Genomic DNA, 21452 nt, shown 5'->3' with positions numbered 1-21452 from the left:
TGTTCCAAAAGACACAGTAGAAAGTTTGGAAAGTGGAAGAGAAATGAAGGGCTGGGTCAATTTCCAGGCAATACTTTGCATTACGGTGGTAATGTGCTGCAGAAAACAGGGAAGAAGAGGTGGGAATTAGGCTTTGGGATTTCCAGATGAAAACAGGTAGATTTAGTGTCAACTTCCAAAGGGGAATGTGTATTGAGGTGTGGTGGTCAGAGGGTGTGGCTCACCCAACCTGGGGGGAATCTCCCAAGACCTGCAGTCTGAGGTCACACACAACCAGCCACTGACGTACAGTACTTTCTGAGATTACCTTGAAACCAAGGATTCATTTATTCATCTGTTTTGAAGTATGGGGAAGCTAAGGCCCACCAAAGGTCAGGGAATTGTCCCAGGATAGAAACCTTTTTTTAATATCAAAAATAAGGGTTAGAATTCAGGTATCCTGACTCCTAGTCCTGTTTGCTCCCCTCCCAGCTCCCCAACCCCATTTATCTGAAGAAGGTAGAAGAGGTTTCTCTCACTTTTCTACTTGCAAGAAAGAATTTTACTTATACTTTCCTTAATAACAAATAAATTAGGTTGAATTTAGATAAGTGGGCATTTATTTTCTGAAAAATATATTGTCTTAAATCAAATAACTCTATGATACTGAATGAAGATTGTTCAACATAGTCACTGTTGTTTGGTAATACCTTTCCTCAGAACTAGCCCTACTGCCTAAGCCAATTAATATTTTATTCCTGAACAGAACTATTAATGACCAAAGAATAGGCATTTCTTGATTTAAGAAAACCTGGTCTTTGACTTGAAAGACGTAAAACATAAGAGGTGATTATTTACTTTACAAAGGAACCAATATTTCATAAAAGGACTCATCATAAATAGTTCACTTAAATCATTAATTTATAATGTGATTTTATGTATTCATTCAGTCATTTGACACATTTATTTATCACGTGCCTCCTATGTGCCAGAGAAGACAGTGGTGAACTAAACGCACCAGGTCCCCCTGTTCATGGCGCTTACATTAAATTATCAAATGAATGAGTGAGTGGTCAGCCAAACAAACAGAAAGTGCTTTGCAGAGAATTAACCTAAGCTGATGTGATGTAGAATGGCTAAGAGGCTGTCATTTAAGCTGAATTTTATTGACAAGGTAAGGATTTTCTATTTCACTTTTTAAGAAACATCCAATATTATTTTTCACATCGGTAGCCTTCACATTTTGGTAACTTAAAGAGATTCATAGCTATTGATAGTTTCAGTGGTCCCTTTGAATCCATAAAGTATGTCTTTTTTTCTAAAAGTTTGATTATTAGAGATGAAGGAAATGCCATCCACTGATAGAACATTGTCAGAGTAAAACCTTATGGGAAGTTTCTGCTTTCCTGAATGCTTTCACTTCTAAATGGCAGTATAATAAGAATTCCATTTTGCTTTGATCTCCCTACTTTGACCCATGATTGATAATGATTTCCTTACAAGTAGGGAAGTAATCTAGATTCATGCCTCTTAGCAAGCCATTTCAATAGATTTCCAGCTACCTAGCTATCTTCTGGAATTGTTGAATGCAGTACCGCCTGAGAAAATAAGGGAAGATTCATTCGTATATTCTTCATATTTATCAAGGACCTACTATAATCCTTTTGAAACAACTTTCTAAATGACCTGTCTCTAACAACTTTAATTTACTGTTACAAATTGCATTTTTACTAGTGACTTCTCCAGATGATTCTGAAATTTAAGTAGTTCTTAGACTGAAATATTCTGGATTTTATGCCTACTAGGAATGGAACTTTTACTTCCTGTAGTTTAATGCTCTTGACTAAATTAGAACTTTGTTTTTTAAATTCACCACATCCTTACAGATCTCTGCTTTAAAACGACACATGCATAAATTTGTATAAGGAGGATTCTATTAGAATGATTCTAGTGATGAGAGATTATATCATAGAAAGAAAACTCAGCTATCAATAAATTTTATTTTTATTTTATGCAAGTTTATGGTCTATCACCTAGCTATAAATGTTTAATAGTGATATAAGTATATATTTACTCCCTTTAAAAATCTTTCTTTTGTCCTGTAGCATGTTTTTGGCCTGGGGGAGACTGTGCACCCTTGGCAGTAGACCTAAATTCCTGAAGACAATTTGTGCTTCAAAAATCCTTGGACTCTCTACTTCTGCTGTAAGTATTGCTTAAGCACCTACAGAAATAATATTGCACACATTCTGCAATGTCCAAAAAACATAATTTTTTAGATACTTTATAATTATTTTATTAGAATGGGTATTTCTGTAATATAAACTGAAATTATCTCTTGTCATCAGCTAGACCTGACCTTCACTGGGTAACTGCTTGCCTGTCTATGTATCAGGCATATTGCTGGGCATTTTATTCAATATCTCACTTTATTTTTTAATTGAAGTATAGTTAATTTATAATATTATATTAGTTTCAGGTGTACAGCTTAGTGATTCAATTTTTTTGCAGATTATATTTCATCATAGCTTATTATAAAATATTGAGTGTAATACCTTGTGTTACACAGTAAATCTTTGTTGCTTATCTATTTTATGTATAGTAGTTTGTATCTGTTAATCACATACTCCTAATTCCCTCCCCCTGCATACTCTTTGATAATCATAACTTTGTTTTCTATGTCTGTAAGCCTGTTTCTGTTTTGTATATACATTAATTTGTATTTTTAGATTCCACATGTAAGTGCTGTCATATAATATTTGTTTTTCTCTGTATGACTTACTTTACTAAGCATAATATTCTCTAGGTCCATCCACATTGCTGCAAATGGCAATATTTCATTCTTTTTATGGCTGAGTAATATTCCATTGTATATATACCGCATCTTCTTATGCCAGTCATCTGTTGATGCTTGGGTTCCTTCCATCGTAAATGGAATTTTCTCCCATTCTGTAGGTTGTCTTTTTGTTTCATTGATGGTTTCCTTTGCTGTGCAAAAACTTAAGTTTAATTAGGTCCCATTTGTTTATTTTTTCCTTTATTTCTTTTGCCTTGGGAGGCTAATTAAGAAAATATTGCTACAATTTATGTCAAAGACTGTTTCACATATGTTCTCTTCTAGGTGTTTTATGATGTTATATCTTACATTTAGGTCGTCAAGCTATTTTGAGTTTATTTTTGTATATGGTGTGAGGGAATGTTCTAACCTTATTGTTTTACATGTGTCTATCCAGTTCTCCCAGCACCACTTATTGAGGAGATTATCTTTTCTCCATGTATATTCTTGCCTACTTTGTCATAGATTACTTGACCATAGCTGGGTGGGTTTATTCCTGGTCTCTCTAGTCTGTTCCATTAATGTGGGTGTCTGTTTTTGTGCCAAAACCTTGCTATTTTGATTACTGTAGCTTTGTAGTATTGTCTGAAGTCTGGGAGGGTTATGCCTACTGCTTTGTTCTTTTTCGTCAGGATTGCTTTGGCAATTCTGGATCTCTTATGGTTCCTATAAAATTTTTTTTTAACATCTTTATTGGAGTATAATTGCTTTACAATGGTGTGTTAGTTTCTGCTGTATAACAAAGTGAATCAGCTATATGTATACATATATCCCCATATGCCCTCCCTCTTGTGTCTCCCTCCCACCCTCACTGTCCCTGTAAATTTTAGGATTATTTATTCTAGTTCTGTGAAAAATTTCATGGGCAATTTGATAGGGATCACATTAAATTTGTAGGTTGCTTTGGGTAGTATGGCCATTTTAACAATATTAATTCTTCCAACTCAAGAGCACAGTATATCTTTTCATTTCATTGAATCATCTTCAATTTCCTGTATCAGTGTTTTATAGTTTTCAGTGTATAAATCTTTCACCTCCTTCGTTAAGTTTCTTCCTAGGTTTTTTGTTTTGTTTTGTTTTTATGTGATTTTAAATAGGATTTGTTTTTTACATTCACTTTCTGATATTTTATTACTTGGGAATAGAAAAGCAATAGATTTCTGTATCTTAATCTTGTATTCTGCAACTTTGCTGAATTCATTTATTGGTTCTAATGGGTTTTGTGTGAGACTTTCTGGTTCTCTACATAGAGTATCATGTCATCTGCAAATAGTGACAGTTTGACCTCTTCCCTTCCAATTTGGATACCTTTTATTTCTTCTTCTTGTCTGATTGCTGTGTCTAGGACTTCCAATACTATGTTAAATAAAAGCAGCGAAAGACAAGCCATCCTTGTCTTGTTCCTGAATTTAGTGGGAAGGCTTTCAGCTTTTAACCATTGAATATTATGTTACCTGTGGGTTTGTCATAAATGGTCTTTATTATGTTGAAATATGTTCCCTGTATACCCACTTTGACAAGAGTTTTTTACCATGAATGGTTGTTGAATTCTGTCAAATGCTTTTTCTGCATCTATTGAGAATACATGTAGTTTTTGTGTTTCCTTTTGTTGATATGGCGTATCACATTGATTGATTTGTGTATGTTGAACCATTCATGTGACACTGGAATAAATACAACTTGATCATGGTATATGATCCTCCTTAAGTATTGTTGGATTCAGTTTGCTAATCTTTTGTTGAGGATTTTTGCCTCTATATTCATCAAAGATATTGGCCTGTAATAATTTTCTTTTTTTGTAGTGTCTTTGTCTGGTTTTGTATCAGGGTAGTGGTGGCCTTGTAGAGTGAATTTGGGAGTTTTCCCTCTTCTTCAGTTTTTTGTACTACTTTGAGAAGAATAAGTTCTTTTTTTGTTTCTTTGGTAGAATTCCCCATTGAAGCCATTGAGTCCTGATCTTTTGTTTGCAAGGAATTTTTATTTTATTTTATTATTTTTTTTGCGGTACACGGGCCTCTCACTGTTGTGGCCTCTCCCGTTGCAGAGCACAGGCTCTGGACGCACAGGCTCAGCAGCCATGGCTCACGGGCCCAGCCATTCCATGGCATGCAGGATCTTCCCGGACCGGGGCACGAACCCGTGTCCCCTGCGTCGGCAGGCAGACTCTCAACCACTGCGCCATCAGGGAAGCCTGCGAGGAATTTTTTTTAATTACAGGTTCTAATTTGCTTCTAGTGATTGGTCTGTTTAAATTGTTTCTTCTTTTTTTTTTTTTTTGCGGTACACGGGCCTCTCACTGTTGTGGCCTCTCCCGTTGCAGAGCACAGGCTCTGGACGCCCAGGCTCAGCAGCCATGGCTCACGGGCCCAGCCGCTCCGCAGCATGTGGGATCTTCCCGGACCGGGGCACGAACCCGTGTCCCCTGCATCGGCAGGCGGACTCTCAACCACTGCGCCACCAGGGAAGCCCCTAAATTGTTTCTTCTTGACTTGTTCTTGGCAAGCTGTATGTGTAGAAATTTGTCCATTTTTCCTAGGTTGTCCAATTTGTTGGCACATAATTTTTCACAGTATTCTCTTTTGATTTTTTTTTTTTAATCTCTGTGGTATTGCAATTTCCCCTCTTTCATTTTGTGTTTTGTTTTTCTCGGTTCTCTATCAGTTGATAGTTTCATGGGTGTTCCCTTGTAAATGATTCTTTGATTTTCCCTTGCTGCCTTTTGAATTCTCTCTTACTTTTGCTATTTTAATTATGTCTTACTGTAGGTCTGTTTGAGTTCCTCTTTTTGGGGACTCTCTGTGATTCCTATACCTAGATATCTGTTTCCTTCTTTAGGTTTGGGGATTTTTCAGCCATAATTTCTTTAAACACATTTTCAATCCCCTCTCTCTCTTCACCTTCTGGAACCCCTATTATACATAGATCGGCATACTTTATATTATCCCATTGATCTCATATGTTCCTTTTTTTTTTTTAATTTGTTTTTCTGTCTGTTGTTCTGATTGGGTGATTTATTTTATCTTCCAGATTATTTCTTTTGTCATTAAGATGGCTATTCATTATTCCTAGAGTGCTTTTTATCTCAGAAATTCAATTATCTGTTTTCAGCTAGGTCTTTATAGTTTCTAGTTCCTTGTTGAAATAATCTGTGTTTAGATCAATTCTCTTTCTTAATCCAGTCAGCATTTTTATTAATAACTCTTTGAACTCAGTGTCTGGTAGACTGATTATATGTTTCATTATTTAGTTTTTTCAGGAGCTTTCTCTTGCTCTTTTAATTGGGAGAATTTCCTCTGCCTTTTCATTTGACTTAACTTTCTCTTTCTCTGTGAACTAGGGAGAAATGGTTATCTATTGTGGTCTTGTAGGGGTGCTTTCATGTTGGAGCATCCCTGTGCAGACTGTGCATATCCTTCAAAGACACAAACTAGTGTCTTTGGTGCCAAGGCTGGTTTTGATATGGATGCCACACAGCTCTTCCCTTAGGGTGGGCTGACTGCTATCACCTTGTTAGGGGTTGTGGTTGGTGTTGGAGGATCTAGAACCTGTGCAGGGTATGAAGCAGGACTTCCTGTCTGCTCTGTGGCTGTTGACACCCTGTCAGTGGTAGGGTCTGCTCACCAGTTTTTGCAGCAGAAGCACTGAGGCTCTGGATTGATCAGGCTTCATTCCCCTTGAGTGTTTGGCTTGTGCACTCACAGAGGTCTGATGTACCACCTGAGTAGGTGTCTGTGGCTCCACTCAGACACAACCTAAAGTCACATCCCTAACCCTGTTGTGGTTATCCCTGATCTAGTGCAAGGCTATGGTGTGGAGTAGGCAGGCCAAGCACTCACTAGGCTGGGGCTGGCGCCAGGACATTGTGGCTGTAGGAAATGAGGCGACTATGCTGCCACCAGAGATCTGGGCTGCCTCTGTGGCAGTCTTCTCCCAGGAGCTGTCTGCCCAAGATCCAGTGCCAAGTTCTGGCGTGGAGTGGGTGGAGCTGGTACACTCTTGTGTCTGTGAAAGGGACCTCATCATGTTGGTCACTGTGGTTCCCAGGCACTGCAGGAGTAAGCGCTAACAATGGCCACCACTCCAGCTGGACCACAACCCAGGCCCCTAAGCCATCTCTGTGTCCCTAGATCGAGTCTTCTCCCAGGACGTGTCTGCCCCAGATCTAGTGCCAAGCTGTGATGTGGAGTGGGTGAGGCTGGGGTATTCTTTCTGCTTGGATTGGGAAATGTAGCAAGCCAGCAGCCACCAGTGCAGAGCTCTCTCTGCCCTGTTTATTGGCAGGCCAGACCCCATGTACTCTTCACAGGTAAAGTCTAGGCTTCTCTAGTTCTCTCTGTTCCAACAATTCTCCCAGCATCCAGGGGGCTTGTCTCCTCCATGTAGGACCCTGGGACTAGGACACCCTGTCTGTGGCTCAACCCGCTTGCTCCCCAGGGTAAGGGTTCTCTCAGACCTTTCAGATCCTTCACTGTGGTGGAGCTCCCTACCCTAAGCCTTTTTTCCATTCTACCCAGTTAGTGGAAATCTTTCTTGCAGCTTTGGTTGTAGAGGCGTTCTGTCAGTTTCCAGTTAGTCTTCCATGTGAATCATTCCACATGTAGATGTTTTTTTTTTTTTTTAAACATCTTACTATGCTATATTCAGTCTGTGCATTCTTTTTTTTTGTAAATTTATTTATTCTTATTTATCTGTTTTTTTGGCTGTGTTGGGTCTTTGTTGTTGCGCGTGGGCTTTCTCTAGCTGCGGTGGGTGGGGGCTACTCTTTGTTGTGGTGCACAGGCTTCTCATTGTGGTGGCTTCTCTTGTTGTGGAGCACGGGCTCTAGGCGCACGGGATTCAGTAGTTGTGGCACGTGGGCTCAGTAGTTGTGGCTCACGGGCTCTGGGGCTCAGGCTCAGTATTCATGGCATGCAGGCCTAGTTGCTCTGCGGGATGTGGGATCTTCCTGGACCAAGGCTCGAACCCGTGTCCCTGCATTGGCGGGTGGATTCTTAACCACCGCGCCACCAGGAAAGCCCCCTGTAGATGTATTTTGGATGTGTTAGGGGAGGTGATCTCCATGTCCTCCTACTCTGCCATCTTGATCTAATCCCCTTATTATGTCACTTTATATTTATAAAATTCTTCAAGTTATGATTTGTTATAATCCTGTTTTACAAATGAAACAGTGGAGGCTTAAATAGGTTTAGTAACTTGCCCAAGGTCACACAGCTTATAAGTAGCATAACTAAAATACCATTCTCACCTGTATTAGCTCTGGTATTCTAAGTCTGGCTCTGTCTACTCAAGAAAGGATATTATATAGTGACTCTAAGTGCAGACCAGTTATAGGAGATATGGCAGATTGAGGACCAAGTTATGTAAGGAATTAGAAAAGCAAACAAATCCAGAATGTGGGTCATAACCACAGGATAGATTCCTGACTTGGTTTCTTCAACAAGTCAGCACAGGGGAAAAGTGGTGGTGGGTAGTGTTTCAGAGGGACTCTGCTCTGGGGTGGAGAGAGGCTTAACCACCAGTATGATATATGGACCTTGTTTAGGAGCTTGACCCAATCAACAGAAATGTAAAGAGATATTTTTAAAGACACTCAGAGAAATATGACTGTAGATTGGGTATTAGATGATATCAAGGAATCATTGTTAGTGAGCTGTGATGATGACATTGGAGTTATATAAGAGAATATCAATGTTTTTTAGAGATATATGCCAAGTATATAGTGGCAAATGACTTAAGGTCTAGAATTTGCTTTAAAATTACTCAGCAATTAAAAAAAAAAAGAAAGAAAGAAAAGGAAAAGCAGAAGAGATGAAGCAAATGAGGCAAAATCTTGATATCATTACCGAATCTGGGTAACATGTATATGAGTGTTTTATATTTTGTTGAGTCTTTTAAGTCTACATCCCTACTTTGCATTTCCACTTTCAGTTTTTTCATTACAGGAACATTCTGTTATTTTCCCATGCCATCTAGTGGCAAAAGAATGTAATTTGTCTGCTTTTTTGAATGGAGAGCCATACCTTAGAACTAACATCTATTACCTGTGAGATAATTCTGTTAGTGTCTGCTTGCTTGAACAGCATTTTGTCCAAAGGGAGAAAGAGAACATGATTTCACAATACCCTGGCAGCTCTTTTTTTTTTTAAGTTTTTAAAATTTTAATAAACTTTTTTAAAAAAGAGCATTATAGCTTCAGAGCAAAATTGAGCAGAACCTACAGAGTTCCCATGTATCCCCTGGCCCTCACATGCATAGCCTTTCTCATTATCAACATTCCTCACCTGAGTGGTGTATCTATTGCAAACATTGAACCTACCTCGATACATCATTGTCACCCAGAGTCCCCCCAGAGGCTCTAGAGAGAATCCAGTCCAGCCTCTTCCAGCTTCTGACGGCTGCTGGTATTCTTTGGCTTATGGCCACATCACTCTAATCTTCATTGCCAGCATCTTCAAATCACTGTCTGCTCCATCTTCACATGGCCTTCTCTGTATAATCTCTCTCTGCCTCCCTCTTATATGGATACCTGTGATTAAATTTAGGGCCCACCTGGATAATCCAAAATTATCTCCTCATCTCAAGATCCTTAATTTAATCACATCTGCAAGGATATAAGATATATATTGCCCTATAAGGTAACATTCACAGGTTTCAGGGATAAGATGCAGATGTTTTGGGGGAGGTCATTTCTGAGCCAACCACAGTGGGGATTATGGAGAAGATGATCTCAAACAGAGGGAAGAACTTGAATAAAAGCATCGGAAACAGAAAGGCACTGAAGGTAATTAGAGAGTGGCAAGTGGTCCTATGCTGTTGAGTCACTGTATATGAGGCAGCAGCAGAGAGTGAGAGAAGGCTGAAAGGAGATTAAGAGCCTTGAGTGCCAGGTTCGAATTTGAGTTACGTTTCATGGACAGAGGAGAGTCTTTGGAGATTTTAGAGCAAAGGTAGTAGCATCCCCCAGTCTGTGTTTTAAGTGTTTAGCTCTGGAGCACTGCAAATGATGGATTAGAGGCAGAATGCCATTGAAATAATTCAACATGAGGATAATTAAAGAGGTAGGATTTCATTCATATATTCAAAAAATACTTTTGAACACATTACCTTTGATACACAATTTTAGATACTGGAGATACAGCAATGAGCAACACAAGTCTTGTTTTCTGAAGTTTTCATTTTAGTGAGAGACAGATCATTTACAAGTTAAAATAATTTTAGGTAGTTGTGAATGTCATAAGAAAATGAAATAGAGAAAACTGCTAAAACCATTGGTGGTACTAGTGGGAGAGAGGGAGTGAGTAACGTTAGGGCATATAGTTTTGGCAGCCCTATCTGAGGAGGTTCTATTTGAATAGAGATCATATCGGATAGAAGGACATAAGGAACCAGCCACATGAAGACCTAAGAGAGGGCATTCTAGGCAGAGGACACAGCAATAGCAAAAGCTTTTATATCAGTCAGCTCTGCTGCTGTAACAAAAGCCACCAAATCTTACCTTCTTATAACAGTAGCCTTCCCATTCTCACTCAGGTTTTGTGTAGGCTATAAGTCAGCTGTAGCTTTGCTGCAGGTTGCAGCTGCACTCTATGTGTTTTTTTAAATTTCAGGATCTAAGGTAAAAATGTAACCCCTACCTGAGTCATGGTCTTCGCACAGTAGAGGAGAGAAGAACCAGAGGCTGAGCCAAAACATGCAACAGCTTTTAAAGTTTCTCCTGGACCTAGTATATGTCACATTCACTCACATTCCATTGACCAGAGCAAATCACATGTCCAATCTCAAAGTCACTCCTTCCGAAAAGGAGGGGTGAATAATTATACAGAGTAATATAATCCATGACAGATGGGAACAAACCTGGAGTGTTTAAGGCATAGAAAGAAGAAAGGCTCAATGAGAATAGAGAATTTTAGTCTGTTTTGCTCACTGATATATCCCAAGAAGAAAAGTGCCTTGTATAAAATAAGTATTCAAGAAATATTTGTTCCATGAGTGAATGAAAGCCAATGTAGTTCGAATATAAGGGAGATATGAGATTGCAATCAATGCATCGGTATATAGGAGGAAACTTAATTTCACCCCTGCCTTAGAATTTGGTTCTCCATTCACCTCTTCCCCGGCTCTCTGTTCCAGACATAGAAATTTACACTGCATACCTTCAGCTCTGCCATAGAAGTAGGGTGTCTGTACCCCTCTCCCTATCAGCCTTCCCTTCTAGATGGACTTTCATAGACTGCTGTGACCTGGGACCCCCTCCCATTCTCTAAGGACAGCAGTTCCTCCTATCTTTCTGGAAAATGCGCTTTTCCCCATTCCAAACATATGTTTTGTTAGGCGCTGATATATTTGCAAAGATACTACCAGGGGCAGTGACAGCTTCTAGCTCAGGGAGCACATCTAGAGGGGCTGGAGATGGGGAGTCAGGTTTATACCATTTTTTGATTGGGTAGTAAGTACATTTGAAAAAAAAAAGCATCCAAAAAAATGGCATCCTTGGTTGACTACATCTCTATTTCTCTCATGATCTTGCTTCACACTGCTCTGATATCTTTTCATTATAGTCTTAACAGGCATATTAATATAGTACTTTTTAAATTGGGGAGGGGGGGAGGAGCCATTCAGAGCCCTTCCCTAGAATTTTTGAAATTGGCACCAGAGAAGGCAGCTCTCAGGCCGTCTATGGTGGTGAAATCGGGAGGTATAACTGTGTTTTGTCTCATGTGGAGAAAAGCAGACAGAGATTGCATAGAAAAGTAGATGAAGCAGAGCCCTGATGAGGTTTAAGTTTCTGGTTTCAGTGTTACCCTTGATGCTGGCTGCACCTTTTACCTTCTCATGGTGATATGAGCTTTGTAATAAATTCCTTTTTTCCCTAAGCTGTTGAGATTGAGTTTCTGCCTGTGCAACTAAGAGATCTGATTCATATAGTTTTGGAGCTTCAAAGGCATCTATGCACTGGTCTGTTTCTCACTCTCTAAGCTAGGAAAGAGTATAACAAAGTTTCCTTTTAGTCAGTTTGGGGAACTATCAAATTTCTAGCAGACTCTCAAACTGGTAATGTGTCAATACATCATCTTTCCAAAGGGAAAGCGGCACAACGTTTCTTTTTGAAACAGATCTGTTTAAACATTCACTTTCCACATCAAACTAAAACTGAAGGAAACAAAGCAGGGACCACATAATATACAGAAGAAACATACTACCTAAAATTGCCAAACACTTGAATAATAAATGCACAAACTAGGGGAATGAAGGAGTAAGGTGTGATTCATAACCTGAAATATTACCTACTAATTAAAAGTGAAAATTCTATGATGACTAAGAAAATTCATAAAATGTTTAAGATACTCTGTCAAGAGAAAAGGCAAAAAAAATTTTTTAAATCACAACTATAAATACCTAATTCATAGATCTAAAAGATAATATATGTTTAGGCTACCCCAGCAGCCTGGCACCACATTAAAGTCATGCCCATTACACGGGTGCTCCCTTTCTGCTCCAGCCTAGTCTTGAAGTACTTCAGTCCATCTGCTTCTCATGCCTGGTTATTGTCTTCACCTCTCAAAAAACTAGCTTTGTAATTTCTGTTTCTGGCCTTTTCTTGCATTCTTTTTTTCTAAATATTTTTTTTTGCGGTACGCGGGCCTCTCACTGCTGTGGCCTCTCCCGTTGCGGAGCACAGGCTCCGGACGCGTAGGCGCAGCGGCCATGGCTCGCGGGCCCAGCCGCTCCGCGGCATGTGGTCCTCCCGGCCCGGGGCACGAACCCGTGTCCCCTGCATCGGCAGGCGGACTATCAACCACTGTGCCACCAGGGAAGCCCAGGGAAGCTCTCTTGCATTCTTTATCTTTTTTATACTTGACTCATACCCTGTGATTCACAGATATTGACAGCCTTGATTTCCCCAGCTTCAGCTCACCATTTGGGTTTTTTCTGCACTTGTCCTATCCCATCTAAATGCATCAGGTCAAACAGGTAGGGCCCTCAAATTATATACAACTGAAACTTGAGTATGCTTGAGTCTTAGGATAATGGGTAATATTTTTTTCTTCTTTCCAGACTTTCCTGTTCCAGTACCATTGCAGTAAACATTTCTTTTTAAGTCGAAATGTATTTGACATACAATATTATGTTAGTTTCAAGTGTATTACATAATGATTTGACGTTTGTATACATTATGAAATGATCACAACAATAAGTCTAGTAACCATCTGTCCCCATACAAAGTTATTACAATATTATTGACCATATTCCTTATGCTGTACATTACATCCTTATGTTTTATTTTTTACATACCTGGAGGTTTGTTCCTCTTAATCCCCGTTCACCTATTTCACGCCCCCTCCCTTCTGGCAACCACTCATTTCTCTGTATCTGTGAATCTGTTTTCATTTTGTTTTTTCTGTTTGTTTTGTTTTTTGGAGTCCACATATAAGTGAGATCATACAGTTGTCTTTCTCTGTCTGACTTATTTCATTTAGCATAAGGCCCTCTAGATCCATCCATGTTGTTAAAAGTGGTAAGATTTTATTTATTTTTTTATGGCTGAGTATATTCTATGTGTGTATGTATATGTGTGTGTATATATATGTATATACACACACACCATGTTTAATACACACACACACACACACACACACACACACACACACACACACACCACATCTTCTTTATCCATTTGTCTATCCATGGGCACTTATCTTGGCTGTTTGTAAATAATGAGGCAGTGAACATTGGAGTGTATATATCTTTTCAAATTAGTGTCTTTGTTTTCTTTGGGTAAATACTCAGAGGTGAAATTACTGGATCATATGGTGGTTCTATTTTTAATTTTTTTAAAGAACCTCCATACTATTTTCCATAGTGGCTGCACCAATTTACAATCCCACCAGTAGTGCACGAAGGTTCCTGATGATAGCTATTCTGACAGTTACAGTAAACATTTTAAAGACAATAACAATAAGCTTTTTCTTATCTCTGCCAAGAGTTGCACTTAATGGTGATTCTGTAGAACTTCATTTTTTCAGCTTCACATTAACAACAAAAGATGCTGCTTATTAGTACCCTAGCAGTTTTGCATTTATAACATAGCAGTTCAGTATATGTATGCCAGGTATTAATCTACCTGGGAACAGAAGCCACCTCATGGAGTTAGCTGCCCAGAAATTATACAGGCCTTATAGATGTTCCATTGTACACTTGGGGCTCATGTTTAATTCCCCATAGGATTTTAGGTTTATTTTCTTTTCCTAATACCGGATCTACTCTGGACAATAGTTCTTAGACAATGAGCATTTGCACCTACTGCTGAATCTTGATGTCTTTGGACATTGTAGCATGTCTTATACATTTCACTGCTATCTTCGTTTCCTTGGGCTGCCTTAACAAATAGCACAAACTGAGTGGTTTCAACAACAAAAATGTATTACCACACAGTTTAGGAGGCTGGAAGTCCAGGATCAAGGTGTTGGCAGGATTGGTTCCTTCTGATGGCTGTGAGGAGGAATCTGTCCCATGTTTGTCTCTCAGCTTCTGGTGATTAGCTGACAAACTTTGGTGTTTATTGACTTCTAGAAGCATCACCCTGATTTCGGCCTTCATCTTCATATGGCATTCTCCCTGTATGCCAGTCTTTCTCCAAATTTCCCCTTTTTATATGAACACAATTCACATTGGATTAGGGCCCACCCTAATGACCTCAACTTAACTAATTACATCTGCAATGAACCTATTACCAAATAACATCACGTTCTGAAGTACTGGATGTTAAAACTTCAACGTAAGAATGGGCGGAGGGGGGGCACAATTCAACCAATAATAACTACATATCTCATTATAACTCCAGACTTCATTTCCGCCATGTTGGTGTCAGGCTTAGCCATGAAATTGCTTTGGCCAATAAAATGTGAGTAGAAGTGATGTGTCTGCATCTAAGCAGAAACTTGTTAAGAATTTTTTCCTTCTGCCATGAAACTAGCCATATTCCAGATAGAGGCTATTTCATCAGCCTGTGTCTCAAGAGTTAGAGTGACATGGAACAGAGCAACAGCTAACTTTCAGTGAATATGTAGCACGAGAAGGAAATAACCCCTTATGATTTTAAGCAACCAAGACTTTGGGATAATGTGTTACTGAAGCATTAACTTAAGGTAGCTGACACCATAAGTTCACTCCTAATGTGTGGGGTTTTTCTCATTCATTCATCAGATATTTATTAAAAGCTTGCTATGTGCTAGGCATAGCACTGTGCGTTGGATACTCTGATGGTTAATTTTATCTGTCAACTTGCTTAGGCCACACTACCCAGATATTTGGTCAAACACCAGTCTAGATTGTTTCTGTGAAGATATTTTTCAGGTAAGATAACGTTTCAATCAGTAAACTTTAAGTAAAGCAAATTACCCTCCATAATGTGGGTGGCCTTGATTCAGTCAGCTAAAGGCTGTAAGAGAAAAAAAAAGACTGAGGTTCCCCCAGGAAGAGGGAATTCTGTCTCCACACTGCCTTCAGACTCGAGCTGCAACATGAGCTCTTCCTTTGGTCTCCAGCCTGCTGGAGCTGTGCAGATTTTAAACTTGCTAGCTCCCACAAATCTCATGAGCCAATTCCTAGAAATAAATCACTATATATATATATATATATATATATATATGTATACATATATATATATATATGTATATATATATATATATATAGAGAGAGAGAGAGAATAGTTAAGAAAGATCCTCCCCCAGTTTATTGTTCCCCCTCTTTTTTTGGCTGCATTAAAGAAGTGTCACCTATAGTAGACCATGATATGGTGAGAATTAGTACCATTTTGTAACTGTCTTGACACAAGCTTATGAGGTAGATAAAACCTGCATTCCAACTTCACCATCACCCAGTTCAGGCCATGTCTTCCTACTCATTGGTGACCTCCATCTTCGAATGGCCAAATTAATGCCAAGGTCCAATTTAAAGCCTATTCGAAGGAAAGTATCTGTGTACCCTTGATGAAATGTAATGTGTTATCCTTGCCAGGCATATTTTAACTTCACTATTGAATACAGCCAGACATTAATGGCTTTGATGATATGTGGGGAGAACCCTGGAGCTTTTCAGAGCTTCCTGAAATTTCAACAATTGATATCTTTCTACTTAGTTACTTGAACACTGGCTCCTCTCATTCTCACTGAAGGGGAAACTTTAGATGCCAATAAGTCAAGTCCTTGTCCTCATATCTTAGGAAGAACTGGGATTAAAATCTGAATTCATGACTTCTGAACTCTCAGCCTTGCTTCAGTAAAGATACTCCGGACAACTTTCTCTCCGACCTCTTCCATTTGCCTAGCATATCTCAAAAAAAATCCCGGTTTCACTTTAACCCTCTTGTTATCATTAATTGATTCTAGATGACTTGCTGTCCTTATCTCCACTGCCCTGACAGCTTTAACTGCTGTGGGGCTGCAGCACTTCCTGGACAGCATTGCCTAGCCCACACCAAGCTGACACGCAGCCTCAGCGAGGGTTTATTAGATCGTTTCTCCACCTTTCTCTTTCTGAGGAGTTGCAGTCCAGAAAGTTGCAGTTATGACTGTCCCCAAGACTACTCTGGCCCCCTACCACCTTCCAGAGTTTTAATATTTTCTCGTATCCTTACTCCATTGCTTAATATGCTTCCTCAGAGTTTAATTCCCTGGTACTGTTGCATTCAGTTTTCTCATTTTTACTCCGCTATGTACACATCATCACATGGGCAATAGTATTCAACCTATCTCTTGTTTTCCTACTTTCAATAAAATCTTACCTGTCCATAAGCAGGGGGTCGAACATAATTTCTCCTTTAATTACATTAGCGATGGCTGGTAACAGAAAGTTGCAGTTCTCCAATTCAGTAACTCCTTTGATCCTTCGTGGGTCTTTAACCCAGCAGATGTCTGGGGAATCCAAGTCCCTTTGGAGTTCAACATTATGAGAGTTCAACTGACCTCACCAGCTGGTTTTTCCTCACCTACCATTTCAATGGCCTATAGCAGATGCCCCATAACACTGTCTTTGTTTTACGTTTTTTTTCTCTCTCTCTCTCAGCTTCCTAAACTCAGAGTACTCTACCCCTCCCCAACCTCTATATGCCTAAGCTACTTTGTGGAGCATGTGAAAATTTCAGAGAAATCATGTCTATCATAAGGCTTCTAGTGTTGAAAGGGTTTTTGTTTTCTGTTTTTTTGAGGGGAGGGTGTGGTGATGATGGTCAGAGAAGAAAGGAAAACCTTACCTTGTTATCACCATTGATATCATGCTCTTTATTCCAGATTAACCAATGTCTAGTTGGGACTGTTTTTCTTTGAGCCCAGAGCTGATCTACTTAGCATCCTAAAGTACCCCCTCCCCAGGCAGAAGAGGAAAAGCTTTGCTCTGCAAAGAATTGCTGAGGTTCCCACTATGCTGAATTGTGAGATGGCACTGTCACTCTCTAACTTTCCTCAGGCAACTGAAGAGGACATAAAAGAATGTTCTACTTTCTACCTATTTCTCAGGAACTACTCTACTTTTACCAACTATGAAATAAAAATATGCTTGAGTTGCTAAATTCAAGAGATTTCAGTCCAGTGTGTTTCAATAACAGATAATAGGAAAACCATGAATGTTAGTCCTAATGAAATTCCTCGGTAGTTAGAACCCAAGCAATATGTTGTGATGGAGTGGCTAAGGGCTCAGATTCTGGAGTCAGAAAGATTCCAGTTTGAATCCAGTCACTGCCTCTTACTATGTGTGGTTAAGTAAGTCACATAACCATTGTAAACCGCAGTTTACTGCTCAGTAAATTGGTGATCATAACAGCAATTTACCTCATAGGATTATTTTAGGGATTAATGGATATAATCTGTTTAGAATGCTCAGCATAGTTCCTAGGACAGAGTAAGCACTTCTATATGATCTGTCATCATTACATGCTCTGCAAATGTAAGCTTATTTTAATACTAAAAATGTCTAATTTATGCCGCTCAATTGAAAGAAATTTTTGAATCTCATCTTCTTGAGATTATCACCTTTTCCATTTATGAGGAAAATCAAGAGTTGACGGTATTTTGAAAAACAAAACAAAAAATATGCAGTGTCACTGAGAATTAAGTTCTGCCTTAGGACAGTCTATCACAGACTGAACTTTTACAGACTGTGATAATTCCCTGGTTAGTCATAAAGTCAAGAATTTTAGAACTGAAAGGTATCAACGTCAAATTTATTACAGTACTTGGAAGTTTTATGAAAACTTTACAGTGTGTTTTATGAATGATTCTTCCTGCATCCCCATGAGAGAGTCAAGCATTACTCTCTGTATTTCAAAGGATTGCAGACTGAGGGTCAGAATATTTGAAATGACATGAAGGCACTGTCTCTTCATGCACTTTGAGGTCAGTTAAGCAGAAGCGATTAAGTTTCCCACTTTCAATTCCATCACCCAAAGGTGCAGGGCAGGATTTCTCACCCTTGACACTCTAGGCATTCGGGGCCAAATAATTTTTGTCATAGGAGTTGCCTGTAGAACGTTTAGCCATATTCCTGGCCTCTACCCACCGGATGCCAGTAGCATGCCCCTGAGTTGTGATAACCAAAAAAATCTCTAGACAATGTCCAGTGTCCCAGAGGAATACTCCCAGCTGAGAACCACTGGTGTAGTGGCCTGTGTCCCCTGCATCGGCAGGCGGACTCTCAACCACTGCGCCACCAGGGAAGCCCTCTAATATACTTTTTTAAGAGACAGCGTTCTAGTAATCAAAGGTCTTGTTAAGTAAAAGACAGTATGCGGAAACAGTACTGAATATGTGTTCTGAAGTCACACTACCTGGGTTCACATCCTGAGTTGAATCTGTTTGGGTTTAAATGCTACTAGGTTTCGTGAACTGGGCAGATGTAAAGTTACATGATCTTATCCTCTGTGTACCTCACTTTCCTCATGTGTAAATTATGGCTCATAATAGAACCACTACATAGAGGTGTTGTAAATATTAAATGAGTTAATTATTTAAGACACTTAGAACAGTGCCTCATACATACTTAGTACCCAATAATGTTACCTACTATTATTACTATTTAGAACTCCTTATTAAGTAGTTTTAAAACCATTTGTTTTGGTGCTTCCTGTATGCCATACAAAGAACTTAATTGTGAAACTTAGTACACCTGGCCTAAAATGATCTTCACAGCATGACTCAAGTATTTATTTATTTATATGTTTTGTTGCACCGGGTCTTAGTTGCGGCTCACAGCCTCCTTAGTTGCAGCTCGCTGGCTCCTTAGTTGTGGTATGTGAACTCTTAGCTGCAGTATGCGGGATGTTTAGTTGTAGCATGCATGTGGGATCTACTTCCCTGACCAGGGATCAAACCTGGTCCCCCTGCATTGGGAGTGCAGAGTCTTATCCACTGCACTACCAGGGAAGTCCCCTCAAGATATTTCTTTAAACTGACTTTTTTTAGTATCATTATTGTTCTCTTCAGTATAGTTCAGGCCTTTAAATTGATTTACTTTTTAGGGTAGGGTGATATTTTTGTTCTTATGTGAGAAGATAAACATCTAAGGTTCATAAGGAAAAACACTCCTTAGAGCAGTAGGTGGGAGATGAATTGCTCTTTGGAACTTTGTATTGGCATCTAGAATTTATCTCTACAGTACTGCTTTTTCCATGGTGCCAATAGGGAAAAGCAAGAGTTACCCATGATTTTCTGGCATTTTTGTTTTGATTAAATAAATTTTAAAACCCTTTCAATATTTATATCTTTCAGAAAATGTCTTTGAAATTCAAAAATGCAAAACGAATTGAAGGCCTTGATAGCAATGTGTGGTGAGTACGTTAGAATAAACAATAATCATTGGGTGAAGTTTTTTTCCTCCACATGTTTATATCCTTATTTGGGAATTTTTAGTTTTATCTATAGTCTATAAATAAAACCACTTATTTTAATTCATCCATTCAGTGGAAATGGAAGGAAATAATGATTCATACACTGATTTATTCACTTAGCAAATGTGCCAGGTCCTGAGCTAGGCACTGGAAATGGACAGAGAAAATGACAGATTGGGTGGATGCCCTTGTGGAACTTACCTTCTAATCCATCAACTTTTCCTATTAGCCCTCCTTTCTAATGGTTGATAAGAGAACCTAGCAGCAGATGGTTGAGAAAAATATATATATATGATTAAAATATGGGTATCATGGAACTGCGATTTGTAAGAAACATTAAGTTCATCAGTTCAGCCATAATTTTTCCAGGTAAAGTCATTTTGTAGATGATAAAATTTTTGTCGTGAACTCATTAATTTTGTTTGATCTGTAAGACTAAACTAAGTCTTATTTTTCAGTTTCTAAAGACTATGAGGTATAAACAGCTAACTTTGTAATTTTAGTACTTACTAATATTACTATTTTTTATCTTAGGATTGAATTTACCAAGTTGGCTGCAGACCCCTCTGTTGTGAATCTTGGCCAAGGCCTTCCAGATATATCCCCTCCTGTATATGTAAAGGAAGAATTATCAAAGATTGCAGCAATTGATAGTCTGAATCAGTACACACGGGGCTTTGTAAGTATATGAGGACTATGTGGGGTGTGAGCTTGTATTTTATATTGTATTGTGCGTGAATGTACTTCTACCACTTCTCCGTAATTGGCTTTCTGGAACCAACTGTCCCAACTTGATAACCAGAGGAGCACTCACCCTTACCCTCATCTCCTAGGATGAGCTGTCCCCTACTTCCAGCTTCTCCACAGTCCTGTCTTGGCCCTTCATTTACCGTTGTTCCAGGATGAGGTCCTATGACAAGCAGGGAAGGAGAATATTCACTTTAGACATGTTTTCTCTCCCTTTCAAACTTATGCAGCCTCAGCACTGGCTTCTTACTTAATATTCTCTATTTCCAACTAGTTACTTTCTTTCTTTCTACCTCAGCACAACCTCCATCTTTCTGTGGTGGAATGCCTAGGATATCCAGAGATTTCATAGATTCTACTAAAAAAAAATTACCACAAGTCTTCATGACCAATTCATGCAGGAACCCTCTGAAAATAGGGAAAAAATTTTTTTAATTTATTGCCATTTAAAAATACAAATTGGAAAATTATAAAACCCAGATGTTAAAAATTCTTACATTTTAGAGCCAAACTATCTCAAAGAAGTAGGTCCCATAATTAAATTTAAGGTTTTGTTCTTCCTTTTACTCAACAGGGTCATCCATCACTTGTGAAAGCTCTGTCCTGCCTATATGACAAGTTTTATCAAAATCAAATAAATCCAAATAAAGAAATCCTTGTGACAGTAGGAGCATATGGATCTCTTTTTAATGCCATTCAAGGATTAATCGATGAGGGAGATGAAGTAAGTATATTAACATTATCATGTTGCCTATATTAATCACTATCATTTGTCCTGCTTTTATTTTTACTTATATTATACTCTTTTTTATTTGAATTATTTTTGAAGTATAATTTATGTGCAGTCAAGTTCACAAATGTTAAGTACAACTTAGTAAATGTTTACATGTATATGTGTATGTATGTCTCCATGTAACCACAAACCAGATGAAGATATAGTACATTTCCAGCAACCCAGAAGGTTCCCTTTTGCCCCTTCGTAGTCTATATTCTTCCAGAGGTAACCGCTCT

At 38.8% G+C, this 21452-nt stretch overlaps 1 protein-coding gene across 1 annotated transcript in view; it reads left to right on the top strand.

The window, feature by feature from the left end:
• Positions 1 to 2079: 2079 nt before the first annotated feature.
• KYAT3 (kynurenine aminotransferase 3) overlaps positions 2080 to 21452 on the top strand; it is a 47370-nt gene continuing 27997 nt past the window's right edge. The window contains exons 1-4 of the mRNA XM_007468507.1: positions 2080 to 2184; positions 19576 to 19634; positions 20229 to 20373; positions 21016 to 21165. Coding sequence (XP_007468569.1) covers positions 2086 to 2184; positions 19576 to 19634; positions 20229 to 20373; positions 21016 to 21165 — 453 coding nt within the window. The 5' untranslated portion in view covers positions 2080 to 2085. The remainder of the gene's footprint in view (positions 2185 to 19575; positions 19635 to 20228; positions 20374 to 21015; positions 21166 to 21452) is intronic.

Source organism: Lipotes vexillifer, unplaced genomic scaffold (genome assembly GCF_000442215.2).
Source record: "Lipotes vexillifer unplaced genomic scaffold, Lipotes_vexillifer_v1.1 scaffold490, whole genome shotgun sequence".
Lineage (NCBI taxonomy): Eukaryota > Metazoa > Chordata > Mammalia > Artiodactyla > Lipotidae > Lipotes > Lipotes vexillifer.
This window is presented reverse-complemented; position numbering and strand designations above follow the sequence as displayed.